At 32.6% G+C, this 18,614-nt stretch overlaps 3 protein-coding genes and 1 long non-coding RNA gene across 9 annotated transcripts; 3 read left to right on the top strand and 1 right to left on the bottom strand.

Moving 5' to 3' along the window:
• The first annotated feature begins 214 nt into the window (after nucleotides 1-214).
• Nucleotides 215-3,453, top strand: LOC140173077 (uncharacterized). Its single transcript, XR_003168249.3, has 2 exons — nucleotides 215-670; nucleotides 3,074-3,453. It is a non-coding gene; the product is annotated as an uncharacterized lncRNA (long non-coding RNA).
• Nucleotides 3,454-8,532: 5,079 nt separating this feature from the next.
• On the top strand, nucleotides 8,533-11,629 carry LOC112733533 (uncharacterized). 2 transcript variants are annotated; one of them, XM_025782518.3, is made up of 3 exons: nucleotides 8,533-9,207; nucleotides 10,875-11,036; nucleotides 11,192-11,629. In XM_025782518.3, exons 1-3 carry the CDS (start codon nucleotides 9,184-9,186, stop codon nucleotides 11,456-11,458), a joined length of 453 nt encoding a protein of 150 aa, XP_025638303.1. In that variant the 5' UTR covers nucleotides 8,533-9,183; the 3' UTR covers nucleotides 11,459-11,629. The 2 variants fall into 2 exon arrangements, with proteins under 2 accessions (XP_025638303.1, XP_025638302.1); XM_025782517.3 differs by having other exon boundaries at nucleotides 8,544-9,207; nucleotides 11,189-11,629.
• A 925-nt stretch (nucleotides 11,630-12,554) lies between these two features.
• On the top strand, nucleotides 12,555-15,255 carry LOC112733532 (protein NUCLEAR FUSION DEFECTIVE 6, mitochondrial). 5 transcript variants are annotated; one of them, XR_003168248.3, is made up of 5 exons: nucleotides 12,555-12,796; nucleotides 12,892-13,016; nucleotides 13,985-14,054; nucleotides 14,765-14,809; nucleotides 14,953-15,255. XR_003168248.3 is itself a non-coding variant. In XM_025782515.3 (4 exons), the coding sequence occupies exons 1-3, from the start codon at nucleotides 12,657-12,659 to the stop codon at nucleotides 14,770-14,772; spliced, it is 273 nt and encodes a 90-aa protein (XP_025638300.1). In that variant the 5' UTR covers nucleotides 12,555-12,656; the 3' UTR covers nucleotides 14,773-14,809; nucleotides 14,953-15,255. The 5 variants fall into 5 exon arrangements, 3 of the variants coding, with proteins under 3 accessions (XP_025638300.1, XP_025638301.1, XP_025638299.1); XR_003168246.3 differs by lacking the exon at nucleotides 14,765-14,809; XM_025782515.3 differs by lacking the exon at nucleotides 13,985-14,054.
• A 442-nt stretch (nucleotides 15,256-15,697) lies between these two features.
• Nucleotides 15,698-17,413, bottom strand: LOC112733531 (uncharacterized protein At4g28440). Its single transcript, XM_025782513.3, has 2 exons — nucleotides 16,918-17,413; nucleotides 15,698-16,154 (listed from the first exon to the last, which is right to left on the bottom strand). The coding sequence occupies exons 1-2, from the start codon at nucleotides 17,162-17,164 to the stop codon at nucleotides 15,964-15,966; spliced, it is 438 nt and encodes a 145-aa protein (XP_025638298.1). The 5' UTR covers nucleotides 17,165-17,413; the 3' UTR covers nucleotides 15,698-15,963.
• Nucleotides 17,414-18,614: the final 1,201 nt, after the last annotated feature.

The raw sequence follows: 18,614 nt of genomic DNA, 5'->3' as shown, positions 1-18,614 counted from the left end.
TTCGATAAATATCCGAGAATCACCTCACCATAAAATAATAAGGTGGACTTAGACTTGATAAGTGAAAAGAACAGTATAGATATATCATTAAGATTTGTGAAGTATGAACCAACACACATTAAACCATTTTTTTTTCCGGTTCAACCAGACCATAAGCATATGCATCATCAGAAATCTAACCATGATTAAAGCCCTAATCTTCTTCATTCTTCATGTGATGACCGAAACAGAGAGAAGCCTTCCCCCAACCAAGGTTACACCTCTTGGTTTCCTCATATGATAATGGGATTTAGTTAGGTGTTCTCTGGAGGAAGAACCACGTAACTCTCTTCACTACCTCACCCCACTTCTTCTTCTCCTATTTATATGCCCACCGCTTCTATTGGGTCTCCCCTTTTCAACGTAAGAAACAGAAGGCAGCAAAGAGAGGGAGAGAGAGAGCAGAACCAAGACGGAAAGAAGGAGAGACAGGACAAGTTCCTCCACTTTTTCTTCTACTTATATGAGTGCTTGCTTCATCTGGGTCATCACAGACACACACAAATAGAAGAAAGAAAAGAATGAAACGGAGTTGAGGGAGAAGGGAGGAGTGACCGAAACTTCAATTTTGTGTGGCTAGGATTTTTAATTCAAGGAAGAAGCACAAACAGAATTTTGAACTTCAAAAGAGGTAAGGGTTTGAGTGTTTAGAAGGATATGTTTGTGACTGATTGATGGTGCTGTGGGTGAATTGTAGGTTTGATAATGTTATTTGGGGTTTTAAGTTGCTATGTGCAGAATTTACTTGAAGGCTAAAGGCCATGTTTTATGATTGAATTAGTTGGTAGTATAAGTTGTTGTGCTTGAGATGGGTTCTGTTATAACTAACCCAGTTGGATGATGCTGAATGATGATTTATTATGTGAATGAATGATAGAAAGTACATGTGGAAATTCTGTTTTTAACATGATGCAGAAAAATGAATGTTCACTTGTGTATAAGCACTTGAAAACTTGGAAAATATTGACTCTGGATTTTTGGGACTGCGCTAATCATTCTAGCAACTTTGGTTAGTCACAAAAAAGTTGAAATTATGATTTTAGGGGAGTTTTAGGCTTAAATATAAGATTTGGTATGTGAGGTTGTTGGAATTACTTGATGCAGAATTTCTGCATATTTGGCAGTGACTTAAAATAATGTCTGGTAATAGTTCGAACCACCTTTTTAGATAAAATTATTTTTCTGTAAAACTTAGGTGTGTCTTGAATGTGCCATAAAAATTTCAAGGGATTTGGCCAAGTGGTTTAAAAGATATAAATTTTTGAAGACAGTAGCTGCTGCAGAATTTTTCTGGTTTTTCTAGTTCTGCAGTGTCAATTTCAAACTACTGGAACTTTTGTTTTACTTAACATTTTGAGTTGATTCCAAAGGGATTTTAGAGGTCTGTAAGTCTATTTTAAATGAGTAAAATTTCAGGTCCATAGCTATTTTGTAGAGTTAGTTATGCCTCTTGGAAGCTGGACTGTTCGCAGGAACTTCAGAACTCATTTAAAGAAACAGGGCAGCCTTTCCAATTGACATTTAATTAACCAAACAAGGTGATATGAACCTGAAACTTGTTGATTATAAAAATTAGGGGTGTTGAGTATAATCTTACAAAAATTTAGGAGCAACGGATTAGAATTGAAATTATTATGAATTTTATAAAAACACTGCTGCCTGCTGTTTTTCTGAATCTTTACAAGTGCAGTAGCAGAATTTTAAAATCTTGTATAAAATTCAATTCTAATCCAAATGTAGTAAACTATAATTTAAATTAAAGGTTAGGATCTCTAGAGTTACTTTGATAAGAGAGATAGTCCGTGCGTAGGCTTTCACAATATAAAAACCACATAACAAGATAGCAAGGTGCTGTTCCTACAAACCTAGAATAACAGTCTCGGTTTTTCCTCAATAGCTGGAGATAGACTGCCCAGAAAAATATGATTTCTAGACCTTTAGAAACTTGAGTTTAATACGAACATGTGGACATAAAATTTGTGCGAGTCCGAGTCCGTTTGTGATATTAATCGTTAGATAGAAAACCGGTCGCCAAAAGGGTATTAGGCTAAACAAGCTAAGAAGTGAATAAGAATGCAAGTTACCCCTAGAAAGGTTAAAGTTAAAAGGGTGATGCGGAGGTATGCTTAGTAATATGGTGATGTGGAGGTATGCTTAGTTATGTGGTGATGCGGAGGTATGTATATTTATAAGGTGATGTGGAGGCATGATGAAAAGACAGGAAATAAGAAACAATGAATGAAAAGGATAGTTGGATGTTATTTGTTGACTGGGCCTTTGTGCCAAACTGCTAATGCAGAAGTGCCCGCCTGACTGATAGCCTAAGATTGCTAATGCGGGAATGTCTGCCTAATTGATAGCATATTGTATGTTGAACGGGCCTTTGTGCCAAATTGCTAATGCGAAAGGGCCCGCCTAACGGATAGCCTGAGATTGCTAATGCGGGAATGTTCGCCTAATTGATAGCACTGTTTCTTACTGTGATACACATTATTATGATGAGGCCTAATTGACACGGGTAACCGTGATGCCAAGGTGTCTAATTGACACAGTAAAAAAACCATATTCGGGGTTCACTCCGAGTAACGTCGGGTTGCGGGTAGACAACCGACGCATGAGCTCATGGCCTGCACTAGGAACAGGCATGCATCATAAATTGTTTGCACATTTGATTGTGATTGTTTACTGTTCATTCTTTCTGCGATGTGCATCTGCTTCTTGTTAATTCTCTATTTTCTGATTCTTGTCTATATATTAATATTATGACGTAACTTTCTCAAAGCTTAGAATAAGGTAATAGAGTTAGGAATAATAATCATAGAGAATAGCGTGAGAACGGCATTCATCCCAAAGAAAGATGCCAAGAAAGAGTTATGTCAGAGCCCACGATACGGGAGTAGCCGAGAGACTTAGTAAGCGAGTTATTACGATAGAGCCAAAACTCTAGGTTTCACGAGAGAGATGCGCTTTCACGATGTCACCTTACTGGGAACCATATAGGTTCTCACCCCTTCCTTTTTTCCTTCCCCCACAGATGGAAGATCCAGACTTGATCGCCGTCACAGGAGTTATATTCAGAGAGGTACCAGAGGAGCACGTGTTGTCGGACTCTGCAGGAGATGCTCGAAACTAGTCTTGAGCTGATGGTTGCAAACTTGTGCCTCGACGGTGGAAAGAATGTACGATAGATGGTATTCATTCCTTAGACTTTGCTTTCCCTCACTTCTGTAGCATTTTTGAGGGATAGGACTTGATATTTCCTTTTCTTTTAGCCCGGGTACCAGCTTAGGGGTTTTCTATATGAACTAGGTATCTGGAAAGTTGTCAGTTATATATATATATATCTATCTAAGCGTGTCAAGTTTGTATGAACGCTTTTCTGTGATCTTATTGCTAAATTTAATTTTGCTGTTAGTCTGGTATTTATTTTATATTGTATATCTCCGAAGATGTTCATGGTTTTGTTAATAGGTTTGTTAAAACAACTATATGATAAAAATAAGTTAACATACGCGATCCCGTTAGTACGAAAGGCTCATATGTAGTAAATATTATCGAGTCTAGAGTTTTATAGGGCTACCGGGAAGTAACACCCGACGACTGGCAGTGATTCGGACCTGTCGGAAATTGGGTTGTTACATTAATTATATTATTATTATTAATTAATTATATTAAAAGATTAAGATTATGATGGATTGTTATTATTTTATTATTTTTTATTCTTTTATTCTATTATTCTATGTGTTTATTTCTATAAATCTTGCTAAATTAAATTAGATATTGTATATCTTCTTTTTATTCCTCTTTTATATATACGTAAAATTTATTAAATTATTTTTCTTTTGTCTAATAATTTTGTTTCTCTTCTATTTATATCTCTTTCCTTCAATATTTTATTAGTTCTTTTTTTTTTAATTTTTCTTTAATTTATGTATTTGTTCTTATTACATCTAATAATTTTTATTTATGTATAATATACATTCTTATATATGTTATAAAAATATGATTTGATCCATTAACTTGTTAATTTTTTTAAAAAAATCTAAAGCTAAAGCACAAAAATATATTTATGGATATTTTACTTTTTTAACTAAAAAATATAATATTTTTTGCCATATTTTTTTAAAATTTTAAGTTAAATATGAATATTAATTTTTGAAATAGAATAAATATATTTTAAATTTTTTGCATCTAAAAATAATATTCTATCAATGTTAGAATTATTTAGATGGATAAGTAATAGTGAATATAAAATTATTTAGGATGGATAGAATTAAATACATCTTTTTATTGAAAATACAAATTTAAAAATATTATATTCAATTCTCAATAGTCAACCTCTCGTGGAACCATTGTATGTTCAAAAGATTTTTGAATAATTAAATAATTTTAGGTATATAATTGTTTGTAAAAATTTAATTAATTCAATATATTTATTGTCGTTGATTAAAAAAAGTAAATTGAAATGATAATTTAATATTTTTATACTCTTAAAATATTATTTATTTATTTTTTTAGCATTCTTTATCATCCAATGATCACATTAATATAATTTAATTTAATAAAATTATTTATCATCATTTGATTAAATAAAAATTTTATTTTATCTGAAAATTTTAGGATTTCTCAACTTCAAGATCATCTATGTTAAATTATTAAGAAATATAACTGAGAGCGCAGAAGCGTTCCTTCATTTGAGAGCATAATTGAGATCAGAGAGCTTGGCTCTTGCGGTTCTTTGATCTTCGTCAACCAAAACCTTCTACATCCCTGATAGGGCTGAATCACAACTCCACTGTGGAAAAAGAGCTACGGAGGCGAGTGTGATGTGTTGGAGACCAAAATCTTGAAGTGATTATTTATATTTGAGTGTGACACTCATTAAACCCTAAAACTCAAATAAAATAGTATCTATGGTTATAATCTCATTTATTCAAATCAAAAGTAATAATAACTTATTTAATTCAATATTTATGACAATAAATAAGATCACTGTTATATAAGTCATTTAATGTGAAATTACTTAATTTGCGATTATAATTAATATATGTATTGCCCATAAATATATTAAGAAATAATAATTTCCTAACAATCATCTACTTGGACTATACATATATATTTTCCTGAGATAATCACATCTTATCAATTTTATGCGCACATCTGAATGTTATATTTTCTTGATTACTTTAATAATTTGGTCTGCCTCATATATTAGTTATGAAATTACCACAGCTTTTATCACATTAGTGTCGCAATGAAACCACGATGATCACCATGCTAAAATACTCAACTACATAGATCAAATTTAGATGAGAAAATTCAAAAATTACATGCAAAAATGATCTCATGCATGCCTATTTTTAACTGGTCCAACTTGAATAAAATTCTATTTTATCCAGTGACAGACTCAAATGAAACTGTAACGGCAATGCCCGAGCTTATAGCGACGGCGACTAAGTGATGAGTTTGTGGAAGAAGAAAAGAAGAACTTAACAGACTCACAATGAGAGAGAGAGAGAGAGAGAGAGAGAGAGAGAGAGAGAGAGAGAGAGAGAGAGAGAGAGAGAGGAATTTACCCAGAGAAAGATGGCGACGAGCTCAACAGCAACGGTAACGGTATAAGCAGCGATGACGGGAACTATGAGATTTCTTTTTAATATAATTAAAAGGCAATTAGCAAGACATTCATCTTTAATCAATATTTATAACTAAATAAATTCTCTCATTTGTAGTAGTTGAAACAGAGAGAATTAATACCAAACAAATCAAGAATGACAGTCACAAGAAGAAAAAGAATCCATTTTATGGGATTTGAAAAATTTTATTTAAGTAAAAAATATTAGTTATAATATCTTTTTTAAAATTTTTTAATATTATTAGTTACTTTTTAGATATTACAAATTATTAATATTTGTCACCAAAAAAAAAAATTATTAATATTTAGGTTAGACTGAATTTTTATTTATACTAGAGTACTAGACTAAATACTAAATAAATTCTTTAAAAAATTAAATCATACTTAATAACTTATTACTATTAACTTTTTTTTAAAAAATGCTGGGGTCCGAGGCCTCCACTCGCTCTCCGTATATTCGTCCTTGATTTTATGTATTATTCCATACAGAGTACGAAAACATACACTAGTATCATATAAAAAATAACTATGTTACGTGTATATCAAAATTAGCCACACAATATAAAATACATATTAGAATATAAATACATATTAAAAATAAATTAAATTCACACCTCATATATTTATACACAAATATATTGGTGACTAATTTTAATAACCGATTTTAGTGTGCCAATAATATTTTTAATAAAAAAATGTAGTGAACTCTATCATCTTTTGCATATATATATATATATCACTGCACTAGTTATTACTTGTGGCTTTTTTATATAAATAAATATTCAAAAAACATTAATTCCAAAAATATGCACCGCATCAATTTATTCCATAAATACCCATGGCCAACTCAAAGCTGGCGCCTGCGAAATGGAATTCCAAGTCAAGACAGGTGTGGTGCCCACGAAATAGGCCTGACAGCACCAGGTTCACCTCTGGAGCGAAGCCCACGAAATGGTAGTGCAGCCATTTAGTGGCTGACGTCCGCGAAATGAGGATACAGGGGCGGTCACATGGCACTTAACATTATTTTCAATCCCATGAGTTTTTTTTTGTTGTGTTTTTACTAGTGTTTCTCTTTTATTCTCCTAATAAAATTTTTGTAAGATCATGGGATACTATTCCAAAATCTGATATTGATATGATTGAATTGGCTCTTAATTTGGAGTACTTGAAAGCTGAATTTTTTTTGTATGGAACCGAAAGTTATTTTTTAACTATCAATCAGCCAACTAGATAAGTAAAAATTAAAGGTTTGCATTTTAAATTTTTATAATAGGGAAGGAAAGAGAAAATTAAAAAAAATCTAATTTTAATTTAGGTATATAAAATTAATTAGTTCTCAATCTTTTCTTATTAATATATTAGAAAAATTTAATTCATTATTTTGTATAGATTGTGATTATTGTGTCTTTATTATTGTGAGTATTGCAATCATTCTAAGAGAAAAACATATTTAAATTTATAAATCAAGAAATTTTGCAAAATAAAAAAAAAAAGCTATCGTAAATATATGGTTAAAATTTGTTCATCCAGTAAAAAGAGAAAAACATTCTTGACTCAATTATTAATTATTATAAAATACTACTTGAGAGTAATTAAAATAGAAAAAATCTTAGGATAGAACTAATATTTTTATTAAAATTTAGTCAATATTTAATTATAAAAAAATGTATAATCTCATATTATTAAATATAATTTTATATTATTAAAAATATTAATGATAATTAATTGATAATTACAAATTATAAAATATGTTTGACGTCTTAGTTAATATGAAAGTACTTAATTTAAGTTTGGTTGCAGGGCCGTAAAGAGCACGGTGAGAGGATTCTCAAGGCCATTGTTGAATATAAGCTCAGAAATATTTGAAGAAATAATAAATAATGCATTTGGTAAAACCGTAAAAGGCTGAAGCCACCATTTGATCCCTATGCTAATGACTTAAACTATTTAATTGCATCTTATGTGATTCCTTATATTGGTCTCAATGGTTATGTTGGTGCCAACCCACTTGAGGTGCTCCACTTCGTGCGCGCCAGGCTTGGAATGAGGCATTTCGCGGACGCCAGCCACTAAATGGCTACGCTACCATTTCGTGAGCGCTGCTCCAGAGGTGAACTTAGTGCTGTCAGGCCCATTTCGCGGGCACTACACCTGTCTTACTTGGAACTCCATTTCGCATGCGCCAACTTTGAGTTGGCCCTGCGTATTTGTGGAATAAATTTATGCGATGCATATTTTTGGAATTAATATTTTTTAAATATTTATTTATATAAAAAAGCTTATTATTTGTTATTCAAAATGAATGATGATGAATATTTTGAAAATAGACATTAATAAAATTTTAAAATATGCAATTATTTTGATATAACATAAACTATACATAGTCATATGGCAGGGAAAACAAATATCTAGAATGCAATTGGCTTCTCCTCCCTCAGCCACCAAGCAAGTACCCATCAAGATTAAAACGCATGAACCAAGTTGCGGCTCTCACTCACATTCACACATGCACTACTTAGTACTTACATTCACATACTTACAAAGGTATTGATTGGAAGATGAAACATACAGGAGGTTATTTTGGACTCTTGAAAATATCAAAGTTGCTGAAAAGTTTACATTCTTGCAAACCAATTAAAATTTATAGCCAGGGATATCAAATTAGACTTATATATATGTCTGTTTCTATGATTCCGATCCCTTTCAACGTAATAAATTTTTAATGCTTGTTGACTAATGAAAAAAATAAAAGGGATTTATGTATGTGTGTATAACACTAACCACACACCCAACAAGCAATAGACACACAATAATGACAAAAGAATTAAATTATATATAAGACTCGATCTTAACGTTTTGCTAGCTAGAATAGAAAGAAAATATTTTTGTTATTGTCTTTCTTATCCCTGCAAATCATATAACAATCAGGTAAGTATTCTAAATGCTATTAATTAACCGACAATTAGGATAAATTATATCCAAATGCTTTTAGAGATACTTCTAGAAACAGCAAAGGTACAATGAATTCAGCGAAATAACAGTATAATGCAACTAAACTTCACAACGAGACATTATTATAAGTTTCTATTTTATTTCAAAGATATTTATCAATCATCACAATCCTCTTTTAACGGCAAGGCCACAACATTATTTAACATTTGATTATATGTACCCTACATTACATAATTTTTTTTGCTTTCCTTAGAATTATTATATATTATTATTGGATGTCATCTTGTTCTTGTTCTTCTTCTTCTTCTTTATATTTGGAAACTAAGATAGACCAAGAGAGAGAGCATAGATCTAGCAGGTGAGGTGGGACCCATGGTATTAATGTTTAAGGAGAAGAATACTAGTTACTACTTACTAGTTAGGAGACACGTAAATGCTCCATTGGTTTTTGTCAGTATACACAAAATTCTTTCAATTATTTTTTTTTGTTTCTGTGATCATCATTTTTCTATCAACTAATTCTCCCAACTGGACGGCTTGAGCCCAGAGTCAGCATGCTTTCAGTTTCAGAATCAGAGGTAACAACAATAATTCACAAATTATACTCATTCTCTCTCTCTCACCCTATATATATGCCTTCTTTTGCCATCCATTTTTTTCCAGCAAGTTTATTAGATCATGTATATCATTATTGTATAGATGTGTCGGTGAAAGAAGATAATGACATTTATTTTCTGTGGTGCTACTGATGAATATATATGTCAAATATGTTTTGGACTGTATGAGGTGTTTATACTGGAATTGCAATTGAAGTTCTGTGTTATATGTGTACCTCTTGTTAAGTAGTCTCTTTAATGAATACCTACCTATGCTCTTATTGTTATCTTTCTATCTGCAAGTGAAATTTTGCATTTTCCAGATGGACTGGCATGAATAAATGAGTATACTGTGAAATTTAATTTGTACTTTCCAGATGGACTGACATTAAAGGATAGACCCATTTGTGTCTCAATTAGGACCATAATGACGAGTGGTTGTTCAATCGGTGGCCTCTGAAATTAACATTTCATTAAAACCCTTCAATGTTTTTTGTCTGAACTTTATTGTAACAATGTGGTTACTGATGTAGATTACTCCTCATAGTGTAACATATGAGAAGTGGATCCAATTGAAGTTGTATCAGAGGTGTTGTGCATTTCTATTTCTTCATAATTTCTCATAATCATTAATCACGTCTAACCTAATAAGAAGTTGCACTAAAACTGCAGATCCATTTGATACATTTCTAGCACAGCATGTCAAATTTAGATGATGTAGAAACATTTTCACTAAAATGTCTCTCTCACTGGAACTATTATCTGTAAAACCATTCTCCTCTTACATAATGATATCTAATAAGTGATGGAAGTCTAACAATGGCACATGATGTGGGCCAAATTCGAAACAGGAAGGAACAATATAAAATACAAATAAAGTTTTGAGATGCAATAGCAATCATAAGAGTGAAAAATAGATCTGGAAAATAAATATCTAGATATATATGAGCTCATAAGAACCACCGAATCGTAAGCACATATAGATATGTTTTTTCTACAACTCTATTTGCCTCCAAAATTGAATATGAATCCGACAGTGTAATCTCCATTAGTTTCTATCAGTCTTATTCCCTTAAATAATTAATGCTGGTAGAAATAGGATATCATATCTAACAAGAAATGGAGCATATTTTAATTTGTTGTATCAAACAACCAGCCCTGTAGACTTGAAATCTAGCAGATGTATCATGGTAGGGTTGGTGTGAGGGTCCTTAAGATGAGTTTAGTAACATGGATTAATAAGTGACAATTGAAAAAAAAAAAAAAAAGTGGCCAGAAAAAGTTATCTGAATTTTAGAATCCGATGGCACAGTATCCTGCTAACCTCATCTCTGTTGAAGGTTCTTTTTCTGCACATAGCAAGGAACTAGCTAGCACCATAAGGTGGACAGTAGTAGAATTGGGAATTCAAAATCAATGTACATCTTTGGGGAGAAAATTCCATGAATAGAAGTTGACTATATAGTGTTGGAGATGCCAAATTCTTTTGGGAATTCTTGTGACTAATCTGCTGATGTATGCTTTTACCCTTTTCTAAATGCAATATAATACATGTATGTTTTGCTTGCTAACCTTTGATTAAGACTTATTTTAAAGTTGAAGTAATTTGTAATAATGTTGATATTGTTTTCATTGCCACATACTTTCAGAATGATGAGATGCCCAATGGATGGCCACTGGGTCTTGGGTTTTTGAATATAAAGCTTAGAGTTACAGAGGCACCCGCAGCTGCACCGGTGGAGCCTTTCTCATCGACGCAGATGCCATCCACCAGCTTCTCCTCATTCTCATCCTCTAACCTTGATACTGAGGTAAAATGAACCAAATCTACTTTTGTCCCCTTTTTGTATTGAAATATATACACCAAGTTAATTAGTCTCCAAAGACACCAATATAAGAATGTATCGAGAATTAAGCAAAAGAATTGGTGTTTATAACTGCTTTTTCTTGCATTGGAAACCAGCAGTCAACAGCATCTTTCTTCCAAGACAAGAGTGTATCCCTTGGGCGTCTTATAGGAATAAGAGGAGGGGAGAGAGGACGATTGTACTTGCCAAACACGCTGAGGTTTGAAGACACTACTGAGAAGAAAACATTAGGAGATGCTTCTTGTTCTGATTCATCTAACTCAAAGGTACAAGAAGTGGATGTGTCTGGAGGCATTTGCATACCCACATTACTTGATGTCCTGCTCAGAATCAGCACCAAAACTAAGAGAACTTCAAGGAACTAGCTACTACCTACCATATGACTATGATGCCGTCACACTAAAGAATTTAACTAGTGATTTTCATCCCATTTTTCTTGAATGGTCCATTTGATCTTTCACAACTCTATTGTAACTTAGTTATATTTCAGATTATGGGGATTATACATAATAATAAAAGAATTGGGGTTGAGTGTATTTCCACATTGATTTTATTTCTTCTTTTTATAAGCATGAAAAATAAGGTGCTTTGGATTATTGTTTGTGATCCTTCAACTAAAAACATGGGAGTTTATTGCAAGACAATATCTGTCAGGATGTGACATAATAAATAAATAAAAAATTTAAGTTATTTATTTGGTTTTATGGTTATTTTTAAGTATATATATACATTTATTTATGGTTGCTGCATGCACAAAATTTGAACCCTTATTCCTTAGCATTTGGTTAAGTAGACGAGCTATGAAGCATGGAGACTTCGTTGAGTTGCCGTGTCCGCGTATCGGACACATTTTGGACACGACATTTACCGACACTCGTCCGATATGCGTGTCTATTGTGTCTAATCGTGTCTTAATAAAAAATAAAAAATTCTTCTCCAGATACGTCTGGACACATCTAAATACCATCACGTGTCAGCGTGTCCAGTCTTATTCTTAACATATATTTTTAAAATAAATTTAGATATAATATATATTATTATTTACTAAAATAAAAAATATTTTAAATACTTGATATAATTAAAATAAGACATTAAAAATAATTAAAAATTTTAATTTATATTTTAATATTAATAAAATATCAAAATATCATTACGATTTATCTAAAAAATACTTTATATTTTATATGTATGCGTGTCCTCGTGTCATATAAGATTTTAAAATTCGCGTGTCGGCATATCTCGTGTCGTGTCCCGTGTCCGTGTCAGTGTCCGTGCATCATAGCAGACGAGTGAATTCATCACTCGAAAACCCATATTAGTTATTTTTAAGTATATGTTATTGGAGAAATAAAATTTTAATTTTTTTATAATCCAAAACTTGACACTTAAGCAACCCAAACAGCTACTAGTGCTTTTTTTTTACGGTGAACTTACTATATACTTGTCAATAGTACTATGAAACCCAAAGCGTAAAGCCCAAAGAGAAATAAAATAAAAAAGAATAGGAACAAGGAAGCAAAAGAGCAGCTGATTTGGTGAATCTCGCCGTCTCCGTAAGTAAAGATGTCAGCCGTCGCCTCCCGCTGTTTCCTGCGTTCTGCCGCATCACGAACGGTGAGCTTTGCCGCCGGTGGCAAGTCAAGACCCACCCGGTCTCCGTTTCGGGTGCCGACGCAAAGTTCACTCTCTAACCGCATTTTCAGGTAACACTCCCTAACTAACTCTCAAGTCTACTAAATGTAAGACAAGTTAGACAACACTAACATTTGTATTTTCCCCCCCGAAATTTGCGGCAAAGGTCGCCGCCGCCGGCAATGAGTTGCTGCGTTGAATCGATGCAGCCGTATCACATGGCCACGGCTTCCGCATTGCTGACTTCGATGCTCTCCGCTTGCCCCCGCTCTTATGGTTGGACTCATGAAGGTATTCCTTCATTCATTGCTTTGCCTGCATTATTTGAAACCATGCCAATTCTTGTTGTTCATGACTGCAAATCTTTTGATGATATTCAACTTTTGTGTTGCAAGCTATGGTGTGATGATCTATTGTGGCTTTATGTTGGTCTTATGTACTAGGACCTAATTGTGATGATCACCAAGTGTTTGATTTTATGTCATTTACTAAGTACTGACTTGATTGTGTTGCTCTTAACCATTTTGGATCAAAAGGAAAGGGTTCTGTGACTTTACTTTTTTGGTGCATATTGAAAACTTCTACATTTTTTCCTTGTAGTATTTAGGCATATTTTTCAACTGGGCACTTCCATGCTCTCACAATGAAACCATGCATATTCTTTCCCCTCTGTAGGGCAACAGAAGACTAGATGAAGATCGAGCATGCATCACTGATGCTGTCACTTGGATTTGTTTCAAATTTTTTGTTTTCAAGTATTGAGAAATGTCTCTTTTTTATATTAGATTAGAGAGCAGGATTTTTAAATTGAATGTAAATTAAAGTGATGATCACATTCTCACAAAATGGATCCACTGCCCTGGTCATATAAATTGGTCTTGCAACATCTTATAGAGAGAACATTTTTTGGTGAACTATAGAGAGAACCTTTGCCCTTAGCAGAGTTACTATGGATTTCAGATGAAAATTGTCACCCTAGTCTAGTTCATTAATAATGTTTTGAAATCAATTTGCAGTGATATAGGTTGTTTATTTTGGAAAGTAGGATAGCTTTTAAGAATTTTCTAGCTGCTGGCATGTCAAGCTTTTGATTATTTTGTACGTATATGACCTCTGGATATATTGAGTAATTGTTTTAGCGAGAGATACTGAGTAATCATATTTATGGATTCACGACATTTGATTTGAACTGGACCACACTGAATGAATTTTTAGAGATAACAATATGGAGACCATACTGATTGATTGTATTCATTCAGATTGCAATGATGATCTATGATGAATGACAGAGGGTTCGAGAAAAGTCTATATAGATGAGCTCTAAATAAGGTGGTTAAGTAAAAATTCTTTTTCTTCTTTCTTTTCATTTACTGTTGGTAATTTAGATGACCATAAATCTTTGGAAAGAAGAAAACTTTATATAATTCTGGATACTATTGCTTGTCGTGCACATAGCACTTGTGCTGACACATTTTTAGAGGCAAACACAATATATTACAGCCATCAGGAGTACACATCTTGTTAGAGTTGCACTGATGTCTTTTTGGAATATGTTACCAGTAATTTTTCGTGCCTAACTGCAGCCAATGAATGAATTTTTAACAAGATTCATAATTCAATTAGTCCTTCTGGATTTTAGATTCCATGATCTGTCCAATTTTAAGTAAAAGCATCAATGTTCGTAGCATTGTCAAGCTTACCATCATTTTCAGATACCAAAATGATGCAGCATCTGTTTGTTGCAATGTAATCTTGAGACTAACCTCAATGAATGTTCTCTGCGTGTTGTTTCTATGTGTCTCTTGTACTTGGGCGCTAGTTTTTTAACAAGATAGAGGTAGATTTTCATTGCGCAGCTGCAATCCTGGTGTCCCTTGATGAAGTACATAGTAAGACATAAAACTTTTTGACTTCATCATATATCGTAAAGTGAAAAATGTGTTTAAAGGTTTGTTTTTGTTTGCTGCAACTTGATGTTTTTCTACATTGTTTCTGCTGGTGCTATATTCCGTCTTGACCCTGGTTGTTTCCTTGTATAGGGTCGTGATCATTTGCTCTTTGGCTTTATGCTTGGGACTTGCCGTGTAATGTTTCGTTATTTCCACTTGCTTTGTTTTCCTTAAATAGCTTTTATTATTTGACGAGTTATATACCTAAGTAATATGATCAGTATATAGGGTGTTAAGAGTATAGATTTCTTCATGCTTATCCTCTTGATGCATTGTAGATGGATGATTGTTGTTTGTGAATGAGGTGCACGCTACATTCCATGGATTTCAGTTGTTTTCTGCTTGGCCCCGTGTGATAATTCCAACACCTTTTTGTGCAAATGTGCTAGCGTCCACAGCAGGGTACCGTGCTAGAAACGACTGCAATTTTATTATTAAACTTATTTTAGTTTATTTACAATATTTTATGTCACCCTATTCTTACAGATGATTTCATTACTATTATTAACGAGTCTATTATGGTAACTACCGGAACCAGCATAATCAATTAATCTTTTAATAAAAGGGAAATGATTGTACCATGTTTTGGTTGAGTCAGTGTTAAATTGATAATCAGATGGTACATATTGTGTAGATCTGATATGACGAGTTGAAGCATGGGTGACAGGTATTATAACAAAATTAGGATGCAGATGAGTGATAGCATTTTTTGCCATTGGCATTTTGAGTTAAAAATATGCTCATTTAAATTAAGTTCCTTAAATATATTGGATATTAGTATCTCTAGATTCGGTTTTGACGCAATTTTTTTTAAAAAAAAAATCCTACTTATGCTTGTTTTCCAACAAAAATATTACTTTATGCAAACAACTCTCAATACTGAGATTCTGCGAGTACCTGAGAGGCCGAGACTCAGAGCAGCTGAATGTTTTAGGTAACCGAGAATTGAATGTCAATAACGGAATAGTCACTGGCTTGCAAGTACACCCAAATAATAAAAATAAAAACACATGGAAACGAATATGGGGAATAACATATTCATATAAACAAAATATCATACTTTTCTCCATTGGATACAGCAGATAATAGCAAATCTTAGTGTTGAGACAATACTATCCAAGTGACTTAAGCTTAGCCCTAAGAAATGTCAAACATGTTAAAGGGAAATACCGCCTAAATACAAGTAAGAACGTATACCAGTCCAATCCATCACCAGTTATGTTTCACCTTCCCAGTATCCATTGTGCAATAAACAAATCATAAAGCCATGTTTGCACTCTTCAGCAGAATCATTCCTCAACCACGTTCACCAATTCATATTCGACCAGAGATAGGTTGTTATCCTCTTTAACTGCAAATTTTGCTGGTTCAGTTACCTCAATGCGGCCCCATTTGTCGACAGCCAGCCTCATTGATCCCTTAAACATGTCTATCTTTGCGTTTCGGAGAATCACCGTAGTATCTGGCTTCATCAATTCAACTGCAATAAGAGGTAAGGGAAAGAAGTTACTTCTTGCATGGCATGAACAAAAGCTTGTTCTACAGGTATATCATGCATCAACAAAAGCTAATCAGTGGTAACGTGCATAAAATGAAATCTTTTGAGAGTTAAAACTACCCACACATCATTGTCAATAAGATCAATATATGAAATACAAGATCTTCCAATACGATAAAGGACTATAGATGAGATAAATGAAAAGGCACAAAAAAACCAAGATCCCGGTAACCAAATGGGCAATGGCAGTAAAACAAGCATATGAGCTAATAAGAACTCAAAGGCAGAAAGACTAATAGCTGGTTGTACTTGAAAAATGATCACCTCCAAATCAATGTTATTTTTCATTTTTTGTTTTACATAACTGAACCATGGATTGGATCCATCTAACACCCTTACAGTTGCAAGATAATTCACTATTGATCATCACCATTCCCAAACCCAACAAGTATACTAAGCAACATAAATACACAACAAAAACAGTTAAGGAATCCACTGTGTCTGTACTACAGCTTTAATCAAATCTTAAAGCAGATGAAGCCAGCTCAGCACATCCAAACGCGAAAGAGACTCCAATTAAGTAGGATTTTAGATTCCACGCAACCCAACCCAACAAAACAAGACAACATTCGGGATCTCCATTCCCAAGTGCATTACTAGATTCCAAACAAGGCACGTGCCCACATGGAAAGTTTACATTTTTACAATTGCAAAAAGGAGAATATAAGCAAAAAAGGGAATCTACCTTGATCGTTGCGAGCGGTGAAGAGGATGGTGCCGGTTTCGTCGCCGATGAGGCACTCTGCGATGAGAGTGGGGCGAAGGTTTTGGGAAGAGGAGGGTCTCCCTTTGTTCAAGACGGTGTTTGAAGACAACACCTTCGCCACCAAGGTGTGACCGTTGGTTCCCGGTTTCAGCTGATCCACTTTGGTGAACACTGGCTTCCTCTTCGCCGGTTTCTCCGCACTTCCCTGCTGCTGATTCGACGCCATTGATCAACGACAGTAACAAGCTTCCACTTTTTTATTTTGATTTTTACTTTCTGATGAAATCGATTGATGGGTTTCTCTCAGATACTGCAACACGAGACGGAGTGTATAATTGAAATGAAAGGCTTACCCTTTCTACATCAGTTGCTTATTTTTGCTCATAAATGTTTCTGTTGGAAATGATGCGACACGTCGTTTGAGTTTTACATCGAATCGCTAAACGTCACGTGACATCTAACTATATGTGAAAGTAGTTTCAATTCACAAGTGTTTTCTAAAAATATATATTAAGATTATTATTAATAAAAGCTGTAATAATTAATAATTTTAAACATATGACTTTTGAATTTTGATAAATCTATTTTAATAGTTCTATAATAGACCTAGTTCTTCTTGTTAAAGGCTAATTTTTTTAGTTATGGAAGTTTAAAATGTGTTATGCTCAATTATAGAAAAATAGTGTGTTTTTCATAGATATGGAGATAATTTTTTTTTAAATTGAAATTCAGAGGTTCAGTTTTGTTTTTGGAAACAAAACTTAGGGTTAGATTTGGGGTAATAGAGAAATTTGAGCCTTAGATTTGTGTAAGCTAAAATTTTTTTAAAGGATAAACAAATCGGTGGGTCAGTTTTGTGGAAAAAAATTATAAACCACAAATCTGACTCTCAGATTTGTGGTATAACAAAAAAAAAATTAAATACACAAAATTGTGCCTCAGTTTTGTGATTATCCATACATAAAAAACACACACCACTTCTCCACGTTATTTAAAAACACCACCAAAATTTCAATAATAAAAATAAAAAGTGTCTTGTTACAGCTTCGTGTAATTGTATCAGTAGGGTTTTGTTAATTGAGAAAAGACGTTTTATAGTATTTTTTTATTTAATAAGATATGTTTTTTCTTTATTATTTTTATTATTAAAGAGTGAAAATACAAAATATATATACGTATACAAAATATAATGTATATAATTTTTTTTAAATAGCTTTTTTTAAAATTTTTTAAATATGTCACAAAAATATTGAAAATTTTACATTTTTTAATAAAGACTTTTCGTATATTTATCAATAATACTTTATTTGTTTATTTATTTTATCCATTATTAAGAACATTATAAAAACATCTTAAATAGTAAAATAGTAAATGGTTATTAATTTTTTTCTTAATGTAATAGGTTATTATTTTTTTTCTTAACGGACATATTATAGTATATAAGAGTATTTTATGAATGAAAAATGAGTTATTATTTATTTTATATATTTATACATATTATTTTGTATTTTTTTCATAAAATAATCAACTAAAAGATGGTGAAATTTTTTATATAATAATATAATCAAATTTTTTACACCAAATATTGTATATTTTAAAACATGAAACTTGTAGTATTAAATATGTGATTGTTTCGCTACTATTACCAACCATAAAATGAAGTATATAAAAATAAT

Source organism: Arachis hypogaea, chromosome 13 (genome assembly GCF_003086295.3).
Source record: "Arachis hypogaea cultivar Tifrunner chromosome 13, arahy.Tifrunner.gnm2.J5K5, whole genome shotgun sequence".
NCBI lineage: Eukaryota > Viridiplantae > Streptophyta > Magnoliopsida > Fabales > Fabaceae > Arachis > Arachis hypogaea.
The sequence above is the reverse complement of the archived record's forward strand: the minus strand, read 5'-3'. Positions and strand labels throughout refer to the sequence as shown.